This window comes from Diceros bicornis, chromosome 34, assembly GCF_020826845.1.
Source record: "Diceros bicornis minor isolate mBicDic1 chromosome 34, mDicBic1.mat.cur, whole genome shotgun sequence".
Lineage (NCBI taxonomy): Eukaryota > Metazoa > Chordata > Mammalia > Perissodactyla > Rhinocerotidae > Diceros > Diceros bicornis.
Genome location: NC_080773.1, coordinates 6,434,228 through 6,458,641, shown reverse-complemented (window position 1 = coordinate 6,458,641; position 24,414 = coordinate 6,434,228). Strand labels below are relative to the sequence as shown.

Below are 24,414 nucleotides of genomic sequence, written 5' to 3'. Positions count from 1 at the left end.
ATTTATCTGAGTAGCTATGTAATGAGTGTCTTTTTCCACATTCAGTAAAGAGTGTGTATAAGTGTAATTTACAACATCAGTAACTGACGTATGTATATATAAACTGATTTATAACATCATCTAATCTTCAATTCGTGTTAAATTCCCATTAGTACATGGTATTTCCATAGTAACTTCAGATATTTTAGTCTAACTTACACTTTCCAACGTCAATTGTAAAAATTAAGATGTTAATTTTAACACATGAAAATTCCAGACTAAATAACACTTGGCCCACTTATAGACCTGCTGTCCTGAGAGGTCCTTGGTCAGCTGCTGCTGCAGTCTCAGCACGGCCTCCTCTGCACAAACCAGCAACCTGGTAAGCAGCTCCAGCAGGAATACTCCTGAAATACTGTTGGCAGATTTCATGGACAGTAGTGCATCATTTATGCCAGCCAGCAGAATAGCTGGTTCTGAGCACATTAGGGAGGTCACAGCCTGCAGCTTTCAGAATTTCACCCGTGTTTGTAAGAGCTTGTTTCGCTCCCTCCCAGCACAAGCTGTCCACTTGAAGGGCGCATGCCTAGCTGTCCTAAAATGTTAAGTGGTCCTGTCGACTAACACAGCTCAACTGTAAGACCAATGGCCCTGGGACTTCCCGGTGCTGTCCCCTTTCTGATCAAGGACAACACTGCTAATCCTTTTCTCTTGCAGTCCTTCTGGGAGAACAAGCCCACATGCCCATCACCCCCACTCAAGTCTCACCGCACTCTGCCTTACTAACTTCTGACACAACTGCATGTTGCCTGGGCTGTTTTCTCAATATACATTTTTAATCAACACTTTTGTCTTCATTATCCTCATCCTAATAGATGTGTAATGCTAGTTATGTTTTTATTTCTAAATATATTACAACAAATACATAAAAAATTTTTAATGGTTATTTTTAATTGTAAACTACACACAAAATTTACCATCTTAACCCCATATTCAGTGGCATTAGCTACATTCACATTGTTGTGCTACCTTCATCACCATCCATCTCCAGAACTCTTTTCATCTTGCAAAACAAACTGTACCCACTATACAGTAACTCCCTATTCATTTGCCCCTCTCCTCAGGCCCTGGCAAACACCATTCTACTGTCTGTCTCTATGAATCTTACTACTCTAGGCACCTCATATAGGTGGACTCATACAGTATTTGTCCTTTTGAATCTGGCTTATTTCACTTAACACAGCGTCCTCAAGCTTCACTCACGTCGTATGTAGCATGTGTCAGAATTTCCTTCCTTTTTAAGGCTGAATAATATCCCATCACAAGCACATATTACATTTTGTTTATCCATTCATCTGTTGATGGACACTTGGGGGAAAATTTTTTATCCACGTAAAAGTTAAATTAAGCCGGAGAACTACAAATAGTGCCTGTGCGACAACTGGGGAAATACTCCTATATTGGACAGAAACTGTGCTCAGCGCGAGCAGAGTAAGAACCGGAAGTAGGGGCAGGCCAGAGCTGACCCGACAGAGAAAAGGGTTCTTCGGTCCACGTGGGAAGAGGGGGGTTCCCAAGCTCCAGGAAGTGCGAGTCCAGCTCCTTCCGCCAAAGTTCTGCCCCAGTGGATTTGCACGTGGCAGGATCCGGATCCCCGGAATGCCCTGTCTTTTCCTAAAGGAGAAATCGGACTAGCATATTTAAGACTGATGGTGGAGAAGAGCTTGCCAGTTGGATCTGAAATCCCTAAAGGTCTCAGAGCTAATCCTAAGAGTCAGCTACTTCAAACATCTGTGAATCTCTGTTCATATAAATTACATAAATCGTAAAACAGGAAAGCTGATGGTTTTTAAAAACCCCATCATTTGCTACGTCCCTCTCCCCTGTCCACTAAAATATGATTTTTTTCAAGTGATTTATATTTCCTTTTCCCAGTAACAGAAACCCACCCCTTTGCTCTGCTTCGTAAGCTCCTTCCTCCGAGTAACACCGTGAACACACCAGGCCTTCAGAGTCTCCTGCATCACCAAGGAGCACTCAGCTGACTCAAAGACGAAACTGCAGCTGTGCGGCGCGCTTCCCAGGCCCACGGGGCGACCCCCGCCGCCACCCCCCACTCCGAGGATCAGAGCCCGGAGCGCCTGCGTGGGGAGGGGGTCCGCCGGAGTCCCCCGGCGCGAGTGGGCAGGGCTCCCCGCGAGTGAAGCCGGGGCGCGGGGGGTGTTACACCCCTGCCCCTATCCAGGGCGGAGCCTCGAGGGGCCACAGGGTGGGGACCCACCGGAGAGGACCAGCGTCGGGGGAGGAACACGTCAGGGTCCCCGTGCCCACGGACCAGGGGCACGAGGGGGCCCTCACCCAAAGCCTAGCCGGGACGGGGCGCGTGGGAGAAGGGGTTACCGTCCGTCCCTCCTCTAAGGTTCCAGAGTGGGTTAGATACAGGACACCCGGTTAAATCTGAATTTCGGAGAAACAAAGAATAACTTTTTACTCTAAGTACGTCCCAATTAGTGGCTTGCCACACCTGAGCTAAAATTTCCCGTAGTTATCTGAAATTAAGAGTCGGGATCGTATCCGGCGCCCCCAGCCGGGGCGGAGCGCGCACGGGGAGAGGTCCACGCCGGCCCGGGGGCTTCGCGCTGGCTCACCTTCAGCACCAGGACCTCGAGCATCTTCCCGGCGCCTCAGCGCCGGCGGGCGCGCTGCCCTGGAGAGACGCGCACCGTCGCGGCCGCGCCCCTCGCCGCTCTTCCCGTCGCTACTCACTCAGAGTAAACTTTTGGCGCAAAAACGGAGTTTCCTAGAGTGCGGGCCTCCTGCCCGGTTCAGCGCCGCAGACAGGCCCGGCCCGCCACGCACCCCAGGCGACGCGCTCCGTCCTCCACCCTGGACGGCACGGCGCCCCGCCGCCCGCTCCCCGCCCGCTCCCCGCCCGCGCCCGCCTCGAGGCTTCCAGAAACCACGTGGGCGCCAACGGCCCCGACAACGGCCGGCCGCCCCGCGCCGAGCGCCCGGGAGCCGCGGGGCGGGGCAGACAGGGGCGCGGGGGAGGAGCCGCGGGCGCAGGCGTCAGGGGGCGCGCTCTGCGCCCGGCTCACGCGACGCCGGGGGTCCAGAGAGGCGCCTGTCCACCGTCTTACTCGTCCCGCGGGGCAGAGTGGCTGCGTGCCGGCCCCTGCCCTTTTCTCCCGCTTAGCCGGCCTCCACCTCGCGGCCTTGGGGGTGAGGAAGGGTCTCCCTAGCCACTGATGCCGGTCTCCGTGGCCTCCTGGCAGCATTCCCCCGACCTCCACCTGCGGTAAAGGCTTCCGGTCTCGGCTCTCCTCCCACCTGGCCCTCAACTGGCAGGCCAGGGCTCTCTAGGTCCCTGTCACGGGCATTCTTGTCACCACAAAAGCTCGCAGACTGCGGCCTCGGGGGCCAGATCCTGGCCCGGACGTGTATTTTTTGTTGTTGCAGCACTGTAGGGTTCTCTTAACTTCGAATACTTGGAAGCCTGTTTTCCCACCTGGAAATTGGGACTCACTGAGTGGTTCTCAGAATTAGATGAGGTTACTCTACGTGAAACAAAGGACACCCAAGAACCACTCAGGGCCGGCTCCTTTTTATTACATCTCAGGAATCTCTCTCCAACAACCGAATAAGCCAACAAACAAGAAAAAAGTAGAAGAATATTCCTTAAAAATCACAGGAACCACAGCTAAAAGAAGATGCTGGGCTGAGGTGGTTTTACAGATGAATTCTTTAATATTTCAATTGAGAAAAAAAATTTAAGCCCATGTCAAAATGTGTTCACTTGGTAATAAAGGAACCAACAAGATGGCAAAAGATTGCCACATTTTAGAGAGAGCATGGCAATTATGGGGTTATACATTTGGGAAACAAGGCTCACATGAGCATCGTTTTAAAAGTGAGTTTGACTTAATAAGGTCAAACATCATGTGCTTAAAGTGTCGGGCAGGAGAGTTGGAGAGAAGTGTGCTGACTTCCAGGCAGGAGAACACAGCTGCTGGGTATATGTTCACCTGTTGCTAAATTGGGCTAACCTGGTCTCACCCCCAGTGGAGGCACCTGGCAGGGCCATCTCCCCTGAAGACTCCAGACCTTGTAAAAAAGATGGGAAACGACCAGATCTGATTTAAATGGGAAGTGCCAGAGAAAATTCCCAAGCCCCAGAGAAGATGAACAGAGCCTTCTCCCAATTCTTAGTGTGGGGTCGACATTTTTTCTTTTGACTAGAACCCATGCTACAATACAGTGTTGCCCTGACTTTTTCACTACATGGATCATAGAAAATGGAAATATTTATACATCACACTGGGATGAAGAGTCAAGACTGCTGTAATGGGAGCTCACTCCCCTGGGGCTCTAGCCGTGTAGGCCCCTTGAGGCTGAAAGGATCAGTATCTGTACCTGTAACCTGTCTCCCTCCCTCCCCGCCCCAGCTAGTGGGAAGCATTTTTTAAGAAATTACTCCTAAATAAATAAGTCATGGGAATGTAATGTACAGCATGGTGACTATAGTTAATAATACCATACTGCATATTTGAAAGTTGCTATGAGAGATCTTAAAAGTTCTCATCATGGGGCCGGCCCGGTGGCGCAAGCGGTTAGGTGCGCGCGCTCCGCTGCGGCGGCCCAGGGTTCGCTGGTTCGGATCCCGGGCGCGCACCGACGCACTGCTTGGTAAGCCATGCTGTGGCGGCGTCCCATATAAAGTGGAGGAAGATGGGCACGGATGTTAGCCCAGGGCCGTCTTCCTCAGCAAAAAAAGAGGAGGATTGGCGGATGTTAGCTCAGGGCTGATCTCCTCACCAAAAAAAAAAAAAAAAAAAGTTCTCATCATAAGAAAAAAAAATTTGTAACTATGTATGGTGATGGATGTTAACTATAGTGATTGTGGTGATCATTTCAAAATATATACAAATGTTGAATCTCTATATTGTACACCTGAGACTAATATAATGTTATATGTCAATTATACATCAATAAAAAAGAAATTACTCCACAACGTAAAAAGATAAAGATTCCCAATGCATTTTTATAAGGCAGTTAAAACCTAATACTAAAACCTGACAAAGATAACACAAAGAACTACAGACTAATTTCACTTATCAACATAGGTGCTGAAATCCCAAATAAAATGCTACCAAGTAAAACCCAGGACAAATAAAAAAAAATTAAGCCATGGCCAAGTTAGGCTGTAAGGCTTATTCCAGGAATGCAAGAAGGTTTAATACTGTCAGTCACAAACATGGCTAGCTCATGGCACAACAAGCAACCCAAAGCCGTCATGAGCAGACTGGCTCTTGCAGGCACAAGCAGGTGATGTTACGTTATTGAAGTCTGTCCCATCACAGGAATGATATTCTAGTTCTACAAAGGGCCTGGGTGGAGAGTGATCTGTTTTTTATTTTTTTGCTCCACACCCCAAAGGACCTTCAAGCCCCCAAGAGAAGGGAGAAAGGGAGAGAAGACAAAGCATTAGGAATGGCAGGAGGGGGAAGTCTAAGACAGCAAGACCTCCAGTTGTGTCAGACCAGTCTCTCCCATCAGTGTGCTTGTGGTGGGGGTGGGAGGTAGCAGAGAGGAGCTAAGCTAAGTTTTCCAGAGCTGGCATAATTCTTAAGGACGGGCCCAGGAGGACATTCTCCCTTCCCTCCGTCCAGATCCCTCCTCTCCCAAATGTAGTTCAAATCATCTTACCTTGAAGTCATCAATTCTAAAAGGCATCAGCACTTCCTCAGTTTTAAAATATTCTCATCGTTTTTACAAAAAAAAAAAGAAAGAAAGAAACAGTTTGGCCCAAAAGCTGGCTTGATCATTTGTCAGCTGCTTGTTTAAGAAAATAACTTTTTTAGTCTTGTTTCTTATACATTTTGTCACAACTGAAAGAGAATGGACATTACAATTATGGGATTCAACCCAAAAGTGCCTGCCTTTGGGTTTTTCCCAGACACCTCAGATGTCTTTCATGGACTTGGTCTGTCCATCAGAAAAAGCCTTGCTCATGGTTCCCACCAATATTATACATCTGTCAGATTATCTTTGTTTCTGATGTGTTTTTCACAGCTCAAGGTTGTGTTATTCATTGCAAGAAGAGTCTCATATCTTCATTTTGAACTATACATTATCAAACTAAACCTAACCTTCCTCCCGTTTATTGCTTTCTATGTTGAATTCTACTTCATCTGGTTAACTCTCTAATCTCCTCCTCTTTTCTCTTTCCCTCTTTTTATTTTTAGCCCTCCTGCAGAATTGTTTTTAAACAACTTGTAGTCAGGTTTAATTTTTTTCCAGTTTTATTGAGATATAATTGATGTATAACACTGTATAAGTTTAAAGTGTATAACATAATGATTTGATATATGCATATATCGCTAAATGATTACCATAGTAAGTTAACATCCATCATCTCATATAGCTACAAATTTTTTTCCTCGTGATGAGAACTTTTAAGATCAACTCTTTTAGCAACTTTCAAATATACAATATTGTTAACTATAGTCATCATGATGTAGTTACACCCCTACACTTATTTATCTCATATAACATATAAATAAGTTACACTTATTTATCTCATATAACATATAAATAAGTTACACTTATTTATCTCATAACTGGAAGTTTATATACCTTTTGACCACCCACCACCTGTGTCTGGCAGCCACAAATTTGATCTGTTTCTGTGAGTTTGGTTTTCTTAGATTCCACATATAAGTGAGATCATACAGTATTTATCTTTCTCTGTCTGACTTATTTCACTTAGCATAATGCTCTCAAGGTCCCTCCATGTTGTCAAAAGTCGCAGAAATCCTTTCTTTTTTATGGCCGAATAGTATTTCATTATATACATTATGTATATATATAATATATATATACATATACATATACACATACACACACAGTCATGTGTCACTTAATGACAGGGATATATTCTGAAAAATGCATCATTAGGCGATTTCATCATTGTGTGAACATCATGGAGTGTACTTATACAAACCTAGATGGTATAGCCCACTACACAGCTAGGCTATATGCTACTAATTGGATGGGACCACTGTCGTTATTTGCAGTCCATCATTGATGGAAACATTATTATGCGGTGCATAATTGTATATACACATATATATGTGTCACATTTTCTTTATCCATTCATCCATCAATGGACACTTAGGTTGTTTCCATGTCTTGGCTATTGTAAATAATCCTTCAGTGAATATGGGGGTGCAGACATCCCTTTGGGATAGTGATTTTGTTTCCTTTGGATATATACCCAGAAATGGGATTGCTGTATCATATAGTAGTTCTGTTTTTAATTTTTTGAGGAACCTCCATACTGTTTTCCATAGTGCTGTATCAATTTACATTCCCACCAACATTGCGTAAGTGTTCCCTCTTCTCCACATCTTCGGCAACACTTGCTCTCCTTTGTCGTTTTGATGATAACCATTCTAACAGGTATGAGGTGATAGCTCATTGTGTTTTAATTTGCATTTTCCTAATAATTAGTGATGTTGAGCACTTTTTCATGTGCCTGTTGGCCATCTGAATATCTTCCTCAGAAAAATGTCTGTGTGGGTCCTTTGCCCATTTTTAAATTGGATTTTTTTGTTTTGGTTTTCTTTTTTGCTACTGAGTTGTATGAGTTCCTTATATATTTTGGATATTAACTTCTTGTCAGACCTGTGTTTTACAAAATTTTATCCCATTCCATAGATTGCCTTTTCATTTTGTTGATTGTTTCTTTTGCTGTGCAGCTTTTTAGTTTGACGTAGTACCACTTATTTTTTATTTTGTTGCTTGTGCTTTAGATGTCATATCCAAAAAATTATTGCCAAGACTCACGTCAGTAAGCTTTTTCTCTGTGTTTTCTTCTAGGAGTTTTATGGTTTTAGACGTTACCTTTAAGTCTTTAATCCATTTTGAGTTAATTTTTGTGAGCGATGTAAGATAAAGGGTCTAGTTTCATTCTTTTGCATGTGAATATCCAGTTTTCCCAGCACCATTTATTGAAGAGACTATCTTTTCTCCAGTGAGTATTCTTGGCTCCCTTGTCAAATATTAGCTGACCATATGCATGGGTTTATCTCTGAGATCTCAATTCTATTCCATGGGTCAATGTGTCTGTGGATTGCTTTGGCTATTCAAGGTCTTTTGTGGTTCCATACAAATTTTAGGATTGTTTTTTTCTATTTCTGTAAAAAAAAAGTGCCATCGGAAAATTGATAAGGATGGATTCAATCTACAGATGGTTTTGAGTAGTGTGACCAGTTTAACAATATTAATTCTCCAATCCATCAACACAGGATATCTTTCCATTTTTTGTGTCTTCAATTTCCTTCATCGATGCGTTATAGTTTTCATTATAGAAATCTTTCACCTCCTTGGTTAAATTTATTCCTAAGTATTTCATTGTTTTTGAGGCTATTGTAAATCAGATTTTCTTTATTTCTTTTTCAGGTAATTTGTTGTTAGTGTATAGAAACGCTGATTTTTTTTCGTATTTTATTTTTTTAATTGTGAAATTTTTGTTGTACATTATTGTTTGTCAGTCACCATATAAGTGCATCCCTCTACCCCTTGTGCCCATCCCCCACCCCCCTAGCCCCTAGTAACCACCAAACAGTTCTATCTGACCGTGTGTTGGTTTATCTTCCACATGTGAGTGAAATCACGCACTGTTTTTCTTTCTCTTTCTGGCTTATTTCGCTTAACATAATATCCTCCAGGTCCATCCATGTTGTTGCAAATGGGACGATTTTGTCTTTTTTTATGGCTGAGTAGTAGTCCATGGTATATATATATCACATCTTCTTTATCCAGTCATTAGTCAAGGGACACTTGGGTTGCTTCCATGTCTTGGCTGTAGTGAATAATGCTGCAATGAACATAAGGGTGCATAAGCCTCTTTGGATTGTTGATTTCAGGTTCATTGGGTAGATACCCAGTAGTGGGATAGCTGGATCATAAGGTATTTCTATTTTTAATTTTTTGAGGAATCCGCATACTGTTTTCCATAGAGGCCGCACCAGTTTGCATTCCGACCAGTGGCGACTTAGGGTTCCCATTTCTCCACAGCCTCTCCAGTATTTGTTGTTTTTTGTCTTGGTGATTATAGCCATTCTAACAGGTGTAAGGTGATATCTTAGTGTGGTTTTGATTTGTATTTCCCTGATGATTAGTGATGTTGAGCATCTTTTCATGTGCCTACTGGCCATCTGTATATCTTCTTTGGAGAAGTGTCTGTTCATTTCCTCTGCCCATTTTTTGATCAGGTTGTTTTTCTGTTGTTCAGTTGTCTGAGTTCTTTATATATTATGGAGATTAATCCCTTGTCGGATATATGTTTTGAAAATATTTTTCCCCAGCTGGTGGGTTCCCTATTCATTTTGATCCTGGTTTCATTTGCCTTGTAGAAGCTCTTTAATCTGATGAAGTCCCACTTGTTTGTTTTTTCTTTTGTTTCCCTTGTCTGAGTAGACATGGAATTCAAAAAGATCCCTTTATGGCTGATGACGAGTAGTGTACTACCTATATTTTCCTCCAGGAATTTTATAGTTTCAGGTCTCACCTTCAGGTCTTTGATCCATTTTGAGTTAATTTTTGTGTATGGCGAAAAAAGATGGTCTATTTTCATTCTTTTGCATGTGGCTGTCCAGTTTTCCCAGCACCATTTATTGAAGAGACCTTCCTTTCTCCACTGTATGTCCTTAGCTCCTTTGTCAAAGATTAGCTGCCCGTAGATGTGAGGTTTTATTTCTGGACTTTCAATCTGTTCCATTGATCTGTGTCTGTTTTTGTACCAGTACCATGCTGTTTTAATTACTGTCACTTTGTAGTATGTTTTGAAGTCAGGGATTGTGATGCCTCCAGCGTTGTTCTTCTTTCTCAGGATTGCTTTAGCTATTCGGGGTCTTTGGTTGCCCCAGATGAATGTTAGTATTCTTTGAGAAACGCTAATGATTTTTGTGTGTTGATTTTTTATCCTGAACTTTACTGAATTTGTTCATTAGATCTAACAGTTTTTTGGTGGAGTCTTTAGGGTTTTTTATGTATAAGATCATGTTATCTGCAAATAAAGACAATTTTACTTCTTCCTTTCCAATTCTGATGCCCTTTATTTCTTTTTCTTGCTTTATTGCTCTGGCTAGGACTTCCAGTCCTATGTTGAATATGAATGGTGAAAGTGGACAGCCTTGTCTTGTTCCTGATCTTAGAGGAAAAGCTTTCAACTTTTTACCATTGAGTATGATGTTGGCTGTGGACTTGTCATCCATGGTTTTTATTATGTTGTTACATTCTTTCTATACCTAATTTGTTGAGAGTTTTTATCATGAATGGATGTTGAATTTTGTCAAATGCTTTTACTACATCTATTTAGATGATCATATGGGTTTTTATCCTTTATTCTATTAATGTGATGTATCAGATGTATTGATTTGCATATGTTGAACCATCCTTGCATCCCAGGGATGAATCCCACCTAATAATGGTGTATTTCTTTAATGGGCTGCTAAATTCAGTTTGCTAGTATTTTGTTTAGAATTTTTGCATCTGTATTCATCAGGGATATTGGCCTGTAGTTTTCTTTTCTTGTAGTGTCCTTATCTAGCTTTGGTTTCAAGATAATGCTAGCCTTATAAGATGGGTTCAAGAGTTTTCCCTCTTTGATTTTTTTGGAAGAGTTTGAGAAGGAGTGGCATTAATTCTTTAGATGTCTTATAAAATTCACCAGTGAAGCCATCTGGTCATGGGCTTTTCTTTCTTGGGAGGCTTTGATTACTGAATCAATCTCCTTACTTGTTATTGGTCTGTTCAGATTTTCTATTTCATCTTGATTCAGTTTTTATAGGTTGTATGTTTCTAGGGATTTATCCTGTTCTTCTAGATTGTTCAGTTTGTTGGCATATAGTTGTTCATAGTAGTTTCTCATGATCCTATTTCTGTGGTATCCATTGTAATGTCCCCTTTCATTTATAATTTAATTGATTTGGGTCTTTTTTTTTTTTTTTTTTTTTGCTGGTCTAGCTAAAGATTTGTCAGTTTTGTTTATCTCTTCAAAGAATCAACTTTCAGTTTTGTTAATCTCTTCTATTGTTTTCCTGACTCTATTGCATTTATATCTGCTCTAATCTTTATTATTTCCTTCCTACTTCAAACTTTGGGTTTATTTTATTATTCTTTTTCTAGTTCCTTTAGATAACTAGGTTTTAAAACATTTAATCTGAGATTCTTTATCTATTAAGAAATTTAACACATTTTTGTGTATTGTCATGGTCGGTATTTATTCCTACCTGAATTGTTTTATTCTAAACTTTTGGCTTTTATTTCATTGCCATTTCCATTGTTTTCTATCTTTTGCATTAGGGGTCATGCTTTGTTTTTGGCTAATATGAAAAGTGACCATTCTATTTTTAATTCTACTAGCTACTTTTACATTTAAAAACACTTACACAGGTATTTATTATCACAAAACTACAGCTATTGATTCCTTCCTCTCATGTTTTTTCTTATTCTTCCCATAGCCACTTCCTGCTTATGATACCATAATTATATTATTAAACCAAATTATTTTTATGAAAAAGGTGCTTTAACAAAATAGGTTAAAATTTGAATTATTTTTAACGTTTGTGGTGCTTTATAGCCATATTATTCACATTTACTTCCTATATTTAATTGATTTCCACAATTACCATCATGACTTCTACCATGCACTTCTACTTCAAAAGTTGTTATTTTGATTAATCTTTCAGTCATCTATAGTATTTCTAGCAAGTGAATTTTTTCAGAATGGGTGGAATCTTCAGAGCCCATATATGAGAATTATATCTGTGGCTTTCACACATGGTTGACATAGAATTATTGAGCACACATAGCCTTTTTTCTTCAACATATTATATACGCTGTCCAGTATATCCTAGTACTCTGTGACAGTCAGAAACCTGATTTTGTATCTTTGTGAGCAATCTTTTCTTTTTCTTCCTGAAAACCTGTGCATACATTATCTTTGAAATTCAAAATGTCATCCAGGAATTGAACAATTTTTATTAATTTTGCTTTAACCACAACAGGGCCTTTTTATCTGAAGATCAACATTTTCCTTGAGCTCAACACCACTTTGTTCTATTCTCTAAATAATGCTTTTCTTCTATTTGTTCTGGAATTTTCTTTCAGACATGCCAATAATCCACATATTGGATGCCCATCCTCATCTGTTTTTCTGAGGCTGTAGTAACAAAGATACTCAAGAAAAAAAATTCTTCAGAGATCCAAGTTTGTCTTAAGGCAACAATATGTGCAAAGATTCTGAGGTGGGAAAGAACTTTAAGTAGTCAAAGACAGAAAGACCATTCTGATGGGAGTGTAGGAGAGGGGTGAACGATGAGATCAGAGAGAAAGGTGGGGCCCTGTAGGCCACAGTAAATTTAGTTTTGAAGTGTGAAGAAAAGCCACTGAAAGGTGTTAATGAGGGCGGTGACAGGACATGACTTACATTTCAATGTCAAGATCACTTTTCCAGCTCAATGGGAGAATGCATTGTGAGGGGAAGAATGAAAGTGGAGAGGCTAGCTCCAAGGCTGTTAACAGTTAGCTAGGTAAGCAATGACTGTGGCTTAGAATAAGGTGATAATAGTGCGGAGGTCAGAAGACAGGAAATTCAAGATAATTGTGGGTAATACAATCAACAGAACTTGCTAGTCACCTGGATGTAGGAATGAAGGAAAGAGAGGAATCAAGAATGACTATGATTTTTAGCTTAAATAACTGGTAGATTTCCAATATAGGGAAGACTGCTTAAGAAACCTCCTTAGGAGGGAAAAATTATAGGTTAGGGAACAAGCTAAACTGTTTTAAGAAAGAGACCCAAAAATATAGTGGAAGTGTACTTTCTTTCACATAACAAGCAAGAGTTGAGAGTCAAGTCTGGCAGGCAGTTATGCCTTAACGTCTGGCTTCTGTCTCTGGGCCCAAGGTAGCTGCTCCAGTTGTCACCATTTCCAGCCAGTGAGAAGCAAAAAGAGCAAGTGGAGGGCAAGCAATTTCATTTTTTAAGGATGTGACCTGGAAGTCGCTTATGTGACCCAAGGAGAGAACAAGTATTGAGGGACTCTAACATCTAAACCTCAGTTGGAGGAGAAGAAATTAAAGAAGACAGGGGAAGAGTGGCTCAGGGGGAGCAAGGAGGAGTGGAAAACTGTCATAAGTTGCAGAGAGGCTGAAAAAAATAGAGGTCTGAGGAGAGAGGGGAAACTATGAATTAACTACTTATGCCCAAATATGACGGCTCCCCGCACCCATAAATTATCCCTCAGAAGAGAGGAAGTCCCCTTATACATGAGTTATTATTATATCTCCCACTCGTTTTATTTTTATTAACAAAGAACTGTGAGGACAAGACATGTTAGCCTGAAACATTGATGCCATCCCAGTTTTGGATTCTTATGAAGTCATCCAAAAGAATCACCAAAAAAAAGGTAGGGAACAAAAATGTATACCAACTTAGTATTTATTCCCGAGTTTATAACTGCAGTTTTAAGAGACTGTGCGGTATCACAGAAAATGAGTTTTCCCAGCTGTGCCCTGGACAAGATGGCATGGAGTAGAGATACCAGCAGAGAAAGGAAGATGACTAGGAGGAGGAGGGGTAGGGACAAGAAATCAGCTGTCTGCTTCTATGTCTGAGGCCCAGGTAGCTTGAATCCATGAGGTAAGAAAGACCATATGATAAATGCCACAAACACTAGCAAGGTGGGCCTAAGACAACACTTTTTTAGCACATGAGGGAAGCCCTATTATTTTGGGCTGGGGGTTAGGGTTTCACCACAGGTAGGGAGTTATGTGACAGTCTCCCAAAAGGAATTCTTCGAAGGAGACAAGGTTCATTCAGATTAAAAACAAAAAAATATATCTTTATGAAGAAAACCCAGTCACATTACTTTATCACTACATCTCCTAAAATCACCCACTGACTCACATAACTCCTGTGAAGAGGGGGCAGGGCTGGGAGTGTTGGGAAAGGCAGTGTCATGCAGGCAGTCCTTTGACCCTCTCTCAGCTGCATAGGAATGGGCCTTGGGCCTGGAACACTTCCTTACTAAAAGATAAGCGAGTCCTACAGCCTGTGCTGGACTTGTCGCCTTGTGTGGAAATATCTTTCCCTGTTTCAGACTCAATGTGTGCTCCCTTGCTCTGAGTGTACGCATCATATGGCACCTGGCCAGCCCCACTACTGTGTCAGTCCCCTGCAGGGAAGAGACGGGGTCCTTCTACTGCAGCACAAGAGGGGTGCATGAAGGCCAACTGCCCTGTGTTAGTAGCTGGGAGGGGACCCGCTGGCCATGGGGGACCAATGCGACTATAACACCAAGATGTAGTGGGCAGAAGTGTTCAGACTTCTGCTTTTGGTGACAGGCAACATACGCTCAACAAACCATCAGGCTCTATCTACTCTTGGCTGTGGCACTAACTAGCTGCGTAAATCTGTTTCTCAGTTTTCTCATTGGCCAAATCATGGTGTTCACTGAAGTCTCTTCCAGCTGTAACATTCTATTTCCTGTGGAAATGAAAGAATATTATGCCCAAGGCCAAAAGTCAGTAAGGAGAACTTCTGTAGATTCAGAAGCCAGATGGAATGCTAACAGTATCTGTGGTTCTCAGAATTTACATATTGGAGCCATTTACTGAAGAAAATAGATTTTACTCTAGATTAGAGTTTTTCAGCCTTGGCCAGATAAAATTCTTTGTTGTGGGTGGCTGTCCTGTGTATTGTAGGATACCTAACTGCACCCCTGGCCTCTCCCCACTAGGTGGTAGTAGCATCTCACTTTTAGTTGTGACAACCAAAAATGTTTCCATTTTCAAACGTCCCCTGAAGGGTGAGCGAGTACCCGGGGTTGAGAACCACTGATCTAAACATATTCCTCTAATCAGGATTAAACAATACACATAAACTTTATTTATCAATACTTCTATTTTATAGGTAGGAAAACTAAGATTTCATGGAAAACGAAATCCATTGTACAATGCATAATATAGTCAAAGATCTGAAATAGAATTAGTGTCTTAACCATTTCTCATCTTTAATCAATGAATATTATTTCTCTTAAGAGGACATGAAAAAATTACCCATATTAAAAATACTGAAAATAAACATCATTAATAAATACTTTTAAACGCTGCATCTCTCTAACCTCTTTGTATTCATTAACTAGCATTCCATAGTAAAAATCATCATAGTTTTTTATGGCTTCCTATTTCTTTAAAATAGTAACTGAAATTGGTTTCCAATTTGGTAAACCTAGTAACTAATGCTATTTGGTTTCTTTTGTGTGTGTGTGTGAGGAAGACTGGCCCTGAGCTAACATCTGCCAATCTTCTTTTTTTTTTTTCTTGCTGAGGAACACTGGCCCTGGGCTAAGATCCATGCCCATCTTCCTCCACTTTATATGGGACGCCGCCACAGCATGGCTTGCCAAGTGGTGCGCCGGTGCGCACCCGGGATCCGAACTGGCAAACCCCGGGCCACCGCAGCAGAGCGCGCGCACTTAACCGCTTGTGCCACTGGGCTAGCCCCTGCCATTTGGTTTTGAACAGAACTGTATCTTAATCATCAGGCTAAAGATATAAGAAAATAATGACATTGTCACTTGAAGGTCATCTCGGTCTACTGTTCACCATGTAATCAGACACCCTTAAATTAATTTCTGCAGAAAACTTAAGGAATTCATGGATCAATCTCCTAGGCACATCAAGAAAAGTGCTAATATACTGGACAGTTAAAAGACAATGGCGGTAGAACATCTTATTTAAACTTTTTTTTTTTTTGGTGAGGAAGATTGGCCCTGAGCTAATATCTGTGCCCATCCACCTCTATTTTCTATGTGGGATGCTGCCACAGCACGGCTTGATGAGGTGTGTAGGTCTGCACCTGGGATCTGAACCTGCAAACCCAAGGCCGCCAAAGTGCAGTGCACGAACTTAACCACTAAGCCACTGGGCTAGGCCCTGTTTAACCTTTTGATAATAAAACAATACAGAAGTGGAAACCCTTGGGAAATTTTTTTTCTCGTTTTGGTAACGAGATCATTAATTCTTTACACTTGTGTAATACTGTAAGATTTAAAGAATAAAATAAGCAAGAGAGCTCCAAAATATACTTGAAATATGAAAAACTATAGCCCAAAGTTCCTTACGTTCCAAGCAAGCTAGTCAACTTTCATTATTCATTAGGACACCATCAGGTAGGCCAGTTTACAAATAAGCAGTACTCTACAAACGGCTCTTACTTACTACATAGTTCTTAGGATAAACGTGTTTATATGCTGACTGAACAGTCACGTAGATACTATAAACATGACGACTGTATATCACTATTCGGTGAAGTTTCTTGCCTTCCTTCACAATTTCTTCATTCTTTTTTTCAGTGGACAAAAGATTTTCTAAAAAGTCTGAATCTTCTAAGTATAGCTCATCACCTGAAAAATAGTATTTTAATTCCACAAAGTGTTATTTTATAAAACATTCCAATGTATTAGTGACACATAAATCTGTATTTATTTTTATCTATTTCATGTATTTGGAACTGAGATAGTTGTTAAATAACCCTAATTTTATAAGCTTACCTCAATTTCTTTCTTGTGTTTTTAATACCTACACACCCCCAGCTCCCCAATCTCCAGCCAAGAATTTTCTTTGGGCACATAAATTTTTATGATTGGTATTTTTTAATCATGAACTATAACTTTTATACTAGTTCATGACTCTCTTTAACCCAGTCAATATTAATATTGGCCTTGATATCCATACATTTTTGATGTTTCAATGTGAGCTGCTCTAATAATTTTAAGGTTAATGAGAGAAATTATCATTTACACATCAAAACTGCTAAAATGTCCCACTGTAGGATAAGTAACAAATATTATCACTTTTCTGAGAACTGAGACAGGTAGCCATAAGACAGGTCACAAAGCCCCATTCTGAACAAAACCTCCATCCTGCACTTGCCCAACAACTGACCTCCAACAAACTCCTAATTCAAATAAGCTGACAATTAACACGTTCTCGTGATTCAAAATTAAAGTATAAAAAAGTGAGATCATATATGAGAAAGAACTTTGTCAATGTCTAGGAAACATATTTACATAAATGTACATGTGTGTCTATAAAGAGACTTATTCAGAACTTCTGGTTATAATAAATACTATGGCTATCTTATAGACTTTGACCTTATTTAATTAATACTGCCGTAGTGTGTGAAACACAGACTGTAATTCACATCTCTGTGTCGGGCAATGCTGCCATCTGGGCCAGTGCATTAAATGTGAATACTAACAATAGCATTTACCTGGTAAAAGCTGGAGCCTCCCATCAGCGGTTAATAATGTGATTGGCAGCCACCGTTCCGTCCCTTCTAATGCACGATCCAAACAAAACTTGTGCAAGTCAGAGAGAGAGGCAAAGTTTTCCAGTCTTCTTATTTCATAGAACTGTGGGGGTGCCAACCAAATTTTTTCTGCTACGAAACATTCAGTTGCCTCTGATGGAGATGACCACTGTGGAAGACAAAGGTAGGATTTCCTAAGGTTTATTCCATAGACAATGCAAGATTGGAGATCATTAGACCAGTGCCTAAGATCTAATTGAAGATGTAAAATTAATTCATTAATGTGTCTTACTAGATTCCTCGGAGACAACATGAAAAGATTCAGTGAAGAAAGCTGGGTTGATCACCTTAAGAGGTTGATTATTAGGACAGTGATTCTGAGAACTAGCAAATAAACCAGAATAGATCACCAAGGGTTGACGTGGGAGAGTTTTTCAGCATAAAAGGCAGGAAATGCTGAGAATGCAAGGTGGTTCTGGTCACTCCCAAAGGAAAGATGACTCTGAAATGTAAACTCAGGACAGCAGATTGAGAATTTAGTGCCCATTTGTTCCTCCCATAAGTGAGTGCCTTGGCTGAGCCCTGAGAGATGTGGTTGTAGACAAGACAAAGTTCTCTCAGGCCCTATGGGGCCTTCAGGAAACAAAATGTAACATGATGTGTGTCACATGTTACAATGGGGGTAAAGAGTCAGAAGCAATAGGGGCTTTCAGGAAGGTCGACAGGCATGACTCAGTCTACAGTCCCACAAGTGTAATAATAGCAGGGTATCAACCAGACAGTGTTTGCCTCACTGCTGTGACCTGCCCTCCTTCCCAAGCCTTCCTTCCATACATATTTAGATAAAAAGAGCTGATTCAATAAATATGGAATAACTCCAAAAGATCTTCCTTTAACTGGTTCACTAAATATCCACTTCACTGCAGGAAACTGATTCCCACGCCCAAACCCAGGGAGTTGAAAGTGATTTCTGCCTTGCACAACTATAGGCCAAAGGTTTACAAGCTTGTATGTGCTTAAATAGCCCCTGAGAAACCTGTTAAATCTTCAATCTGTGAGGCCCAGCAACCTATGTTTAACAAGCACCCCAGATTATTCTGAAGTTGGCCAAGGTTGCATTTTGAAAAACAAAGCTCGGACCTCAAAGGACCACTGGATCTCTAAGTTATTTACCAAGCATTCTGCTTTGTCACTTCCAAGTGAGTTCAGTGATAACAATCAAGGTGACAGGTTAAACAAACGCATAAACCCACATAATTCAACCTATTCAGGTTAGTCCAATCCATAGGGTAAAAGAACTTATTTATTGGTTACTTATTGTAAAGTATTTTGAGCAGTGCTTTACTGCTTTACAAGTAACCAACAAGTTTGAGCAGTAAAGCACTGCTCAAAATACTTTACATACAATATTTCCAATCCTTAGGACAACCCTGCATACTCTCATTTTACAGATGAGGAAATTCAGGAAGCTCCTCTAACTAGAAAATCTGGGATTCAAAATCGGGGGGTGGGGGGCAGGGGGCTCTAAATTCCACTCTGTTATCACCAGGTTTCTGAACCTCAGCACTATTGACACTTTAGGCCAGATGATTCTTTGTTGTGGCAGGTTGTCCTGTGCACTGAATGATATTTAGCAGCACCCCTGGGCTCTACCCAGTAGAAATTCCCGAGTTGTGACAACCAAAAATGTCTCCAGACACTGCCAAATAATACCCCGGGGTTGGGTGGGTGAATCATCCCCTGCTGAGAACCACCAGCCTGGACCAGGTTAGAAATTGTTTATGGAGCCAGCCCTGAAGGCCTAGTGGTTAAAGTTCAGCACGCTCCGCTTTGGCGGCCCAAGTTCAGTACCCGGGCGTGGAACCACACCACTCGTCTGTCAGTAGCCATGCTGTGGTGGCGGCTCACACAGAAAGACTTACAGCTAGAATATACAACTATGTACTGGGGTTTTGGGGAGATAAAAAAAAAAGAGAGAGGAAGATTGGCAACAGATGGTAGCTCAGGGTGAATCTTTCCCAGCAAAAAAAAAAGAAATAAAATGTTCTTAAAAAAAAAAAAATTGTTTATGGAATCTCCTCTTCCAGCCTTGAATGCTAGAATTACCTTACCCCAACATAATATAAACAATAGAGAAGTGGACAAAAGCTATGAAACTACCATTTCTGGACATTGAAAAATGCAAAACTGTAATTTGCGAGAAAAGGAAAACAAATGAGTGAACTCTACCATTGTGAGTGCTTTCTGCCTAAAGAGAATCCCCAAACCACAGCACACACTAGAAAACGATGATTCCTGAGAAAAGAACAATTACCTGGGAGCTTTAAGACTAATAATTCGCAGGGCTCACTTAGGGCCAGGAACTTTTCAAATTCCCTCCAACCACAGGGGAGAAACCTTGCTGAATATAAGGGGCAATGAGTAGACCCCAGAAGGGTTGCACATTAGAAGTGCAGCTAAATTAGCCCTAGAATAAAGGCTACTAGACCTACACTAAAACCACTTACAAAACAAACCTCAAAAGGATCAAGTTAATTTGCAATAACTTAACTCCTGCCAGGAAAAGTCCAACAATCTTTAAAGGAATATGACAAAATCCAGTACTCAACTAAACATCACAATATCCAATATCCAATCAAAAACTGCAAGACCTAGGACAAAGCAAGAAAATGTGACCCATAACTAGAAGAAAAATCAGTCAACAAAAACAGACCCAGAAATAACAGAGATGATGGAATTAGCAGAAAAGAACATTAAAACCACTGTTACAAGCATGTTCCACTGGCTCAAAGACATAAAGGAAAATATGAACATGATGAGAGAAGCAAAAAATACTTGAAAAGAACTAAATGGAACTTCTGGAGATGAAAAATATCTGCAACGAAAATACAGTGGATAGTATTTACAGCAGATTAGATACTACACAAGAAAACAGACAACTTGAAAAATAGCAATAGACTCTATTCAAAATAAAGCACAGAGAGAAAAAAAGATTGGAAAAAAAAATGAACAAGGTATCAGTGACCTATGGGACATTATCAAGTAGTCTAACATGCGTGTAATTGGAGTCCCAGAAAATCAGGGGAAGTGAAAAATATTTGAAAAAATAAATAAATAATAAAACAAAAAGAAAGAGGCTGGCCTGGTGGCATAGTGATTAAGTTCACGAGCTCCACTTCCACGGCCCAGGGTTTGCAGGCTCGGATCCCGGGCCGGGACCTACACACGGCTCATCAAGCCATGCTGTGGCAGGCGTCCCATATATAAAATAGAGGAAGATGGGCACAGATGTTAGCTCAAGGCCAATCTGCCTCAGCAAAAAGAGGAAGACTGGCAACAGATGATAGCTCAGGGCTAATCTTCCTCACCAAAAAGAAAAAAAAAAGAAAGAAACCCATGTACATGATAATCAAATTGTTGAAAACCAATAAATAAGAGGCAATATTCAAAGTAGCCACACACACCAACAAAACAAAACAAACCATAAATTATGTACAAAGAGACAAAAGAGTTAAAAACAGACTTCTCATCAGAAAATTATGCAAACCAGAAAATAATGAAGCAACGTCTTTAAGTACTGACAGAAAAAAAATTGTTAACCTAGAATTCTATAGCCAGCCAAAATATTTTTCAAAAAATGAAGGCAAAATAAAATATTTTTCAGATAAACAAAACTTAGAGGATTCATTGTCAGAAGATCTGAAATACAAGACACATTAGAGGAAGTCCTTTATGCATAAGAATACCAGATGTAGATTTAAATCTACAAAAAGAATGAAGAGTGCTAAGAATGGTATGCATGTAGGTAAACATCAACAACAGTTTTTCCTCATTTTCAAAGTCTTTAACATATTGACTGTTTAAGGTAAAAATAATCATGTATTGTAGAGTTTATAATAGCAATAAAAGTCCAATGTATGATAACGATAGCATAAAGGACGGCAGGGGAGAAATGTAAGTATACTGTTGTAAGGTTCCAGCACTATACATGAGGTGGAAGATGATTATTGCAAAGCCTAGAGCAACCACAAAGAGGTACAGTTAGTAAGTCAATAATGGAGCTAAAATAGAGTCCTAAAAATACTCAAATAATCTAAGAGAAGTCAGGAAAAGAAAAACATTGCAAAGAATAGATGGGACACGTTAAAAACAAACAGCAAGATGTTAGATTTGAATCTAACCTTATTGATAATAACATTAAACATAAATGACCTAAACACTCCAATTAAAAGGCAGAAATCGTCATATTGGATAAAAAAGCCAGACTGCATGTTGCCTACAAGAAACACACTTTAAATATAAAGACACAGATAGGTTACAAATAAAGGATGGAAAAACATACACTATGCTATTGCTAACTGAAAGAAAAGTAGAGTGGCTCTACTAGTATCAGACAGACAAACTTCAGATTTCAGAATAAGGAGTACTACCAGGGATAAAGAAGGATACTTCATAACAATCAAAGGGTCAACCCATCAAGCTTTAACAGTCCTAAACGTCTATCAGCACCCGAGAGGGGAGCTTCAAAATACACGAAGCAAACCCTGCTAGAACTGAAAAGAGAAAAAGACAAATTCCTCGAAGACTTCAGCTTTGTTCTCTATCCGACGTAACAAGAAATTGACATGGAAGACCCGAAAGACTCTATCAAGGAATTTAACCTAATTGACATTTTTACAAACACTCCATCAAACACAGAATACACATTCTTTTTAGGTGCAAAGGGAACATTCCCCAAGGTAGACCATATTTATGGCCGTAACACAAGTCTCAATAAATTTTAAAAGGGTCAAATCACATAGAGTACGTTCTCCGAGAAACAAGAACCGAGCTGCCGCGGGGATGAAGTGAGTTAAGGCGCGTGAGGCGCTTGGGCAGGAGCCTGGCGCCTGGGCAGCGATCCCTGCAGCGGCGCTGCTGGGGGACCGCGTGGGGACACAGGGTCGAGGCCTGAGGGCTGCGAGGGGGAAAGCAGAGGGCACTTCACCCAGGTCCTGGCTGCGGCCCGCGTCCCCTGCCCGTTCACCGAGGTCCTGGCTGCCCGGCCCTGAGGGGCCGGATTAGCCTCTGGGGTCTCGGCCTGTCGGGAGGCTGCGGCCGGGGCGCGCACCCTCAAGTGCCCGCGGTTCGCCGCTCGGCGCCGTGAGGACGCCCTACCTGGTAGGCCACCACCTCGGCCAAGTCTGGGCAGACGGGCGGCGGCTCGCGCAGGCAGCACAAGAAGAAGGCCGTGTCGAAGCGGCGGCCGCCTGGGCTCGTGAAGGGCGTGAGCCAGTCGCTCCAGTCGTGCAGCGCCCAGACGTCGGGCGTGCAGTCGAGGTGCGCACACAGGCGCAGGAAGTGGCGCGGGTCGCGGCGGACGCGGGCGCGCCAGGCGGCCAGGCCGGGCGGCGGCTCGAGGGCGCGGCCCGGCTCGCGCGCCGGGGGCCGCGAGCCCCTGGGCCGCAGCAGCAGCACGCCGGCCTCCTCGAAGGCCTCGCGGATGGCGCAGATGCGGAGGGCTACGTCATCCGGCAGCGCCGCGACGGCGGCGGCAGCGGCGGGCCCGGCGGGCAGCTCCGGGAAGGCGGCGCGCGGTGGCGGCGCCGGTCCCAGGCCGAAGCGCGGCGGCCCGTGGTGCGGCTGGAAGAGGCGCAGCCAGTCGGCCGAGCGGTCTGCCGCGTCCAGCACGCCGCCCGGGAAGACGTGCGCCCCAGGCAAGAAGCCTTGGCTCGAGGCGCGCTGCAGCAGCAGCAGCCGGAAGCCCTCGGCGGGCGGCGACGGGGCGGCGGGCCGCGGGTGCGTCCAGCCCGCCGCCAGCACGACGGAGGCCGCGCGCCGCCAGCTGCTCGGGCTCGGCCGCAGGGGGCCGCTCATGGCGGGCGGCGGCGCGCGGCTTCCGGGCTCCGGGTTCTGGCGCGGCGGGAGCTCCCGGGCGCTGATCCTCCCGCCCCCGGCGGTCTTGCCGGCCTTGAGGACGGAGGCCCGTGTCTCGCAGGACGAACTCCGGGCGGGGCGGGCACCGGGCGCTCGGTGAGCCCGGGCTGCTCGTCCTTCACCGGCTCCCGCCGGGAGAGGGGCGTGGCGCCGGCGCGAGCAAGCACCTCCTTGAGTGCCCTAGTTCTCCCCCCGCTCACTCTCGCGGGACGAAGGCTGTCACAGCCGCCGGCCAGGGATTGTCGTTCACAGTCGCCTGAAAAGAAGGCTGCATCATCCCCACTCAGGACACTCGCATCAGGAGCAGGAATGCTCAGGGGCGCCCATGATCGGCCGCGGTGAAAAGGCAATGCAAACCCAGGCCTGGTGACGCCCACCCCACCAAAACCTCAGAGCTAAGACTTTCTGCCTTAAACCACGCGTCACCACAAGGATGTGTTTCTTTTTGGGGTGGGAGGGCCGAGAGGTCCAAAGTGCAAGTGGGTGAGCTTTACGGGCTCACGTGAACCCCACCAATAAGAAACTGATGGATGAACCACGTGCCAAATAAGTTTCCTACTGCACAGCCTGAGTGTGAAAGTTCCTCCTTGAATCCGTGCTTCCCAGGGTAATCTGTCTTGTGTTCCGGACATCTTTTACTGGCAGGGCACTTGAGACCACCTTAAGCATCTTCCATCATTTGATGATTTCCACTTTCATGGGAGATGTTTAATCCAGGCCTAGAGATGGGAGTTTCTCTTCACTCTGCATTTTTCGAAGCTGTAACACTCCCACCTCCAAGAGATACTTGATCCTGTTTCAATTTGAGTCTTCTCTTTTACCACTCCTTATCAGTTGCCAACAGCTTCTCTCACAATTGCTGTTATAATTGATCACACATTCATTATATTTTGGGATGAGATATAGACTATACTCTTGCTGAGCCTCATTTACAAACTGTCATTTTGATGTGGGTCAATTCCTGGAGGAGAATCCACAGATGGCACCACCAGTATTTAGGTTGATTTTTGTTAGCATTGTTTTCTAAGAGTGCAAATCCCTGTGTACTGACTGCAGCCCAGAAACAAGAAAATGGGGCCACATGTTGAGAAAAGCAGGTATGGAGGCCAAGGGAGGTCACATGTCCTACTGGG

At 42.8% G+C, this 24,414-nt stretch overlaps 2 protein-coding genes across 3 annotated transcripts in view; both read right to left on the bottom strand.

Moving 5' to 3' along the window:
- Window positions 1-17,390, bottom strand: part of TDRD12 (tudor domain containing 12) — a 108,695-nt gene extending 91,305 nt beyond the window's left edge. The window contains exon 1 of one of the 2 annotated variants that reach the window (XM_058529075.1): window positions 17,327-17,390. In XM_058529075.1, the coding sequence (XP_058385058.1) occupies window positions 17,327-17,350 (24 nt within the window). In that variant the 5' untranslated portion in view covers window positions 17,351-17,390. Of the gene's footprint in view, window positions 1-2,627; window positions 2,860-17,326 lie in introns of those variants that run through there. The other variant, XM_058529074.1, reaches the window with a different exon arrangement.
- On the bottom strand, window positions 14,916-23,413 carry NUDT19 (nudix hydrolase 19). Its single transcript, XM_058529076.1, has 3 exons — window positions 22,523-23,413; window positions 17,327-17,534; window positions 14,916-16,457 (listed from the first exon to the last, which is right to left on the bottom strand). The coding sequence occupies exons 1-3, from the start codon at window positions 23,219-23,221 to the stop codon at window positions 16,252-16,254; spliced, it is 1,113 nt and encodes a 370-aa protein (XP_058385059.1). The 5' UTR covers window positions 23,222-23,413; the 3' UTR covers window positions 14,916-16,251.
- Between the last annotated feature and the right edge of the window lie 1,001 nt (window positions 23,414-24,414).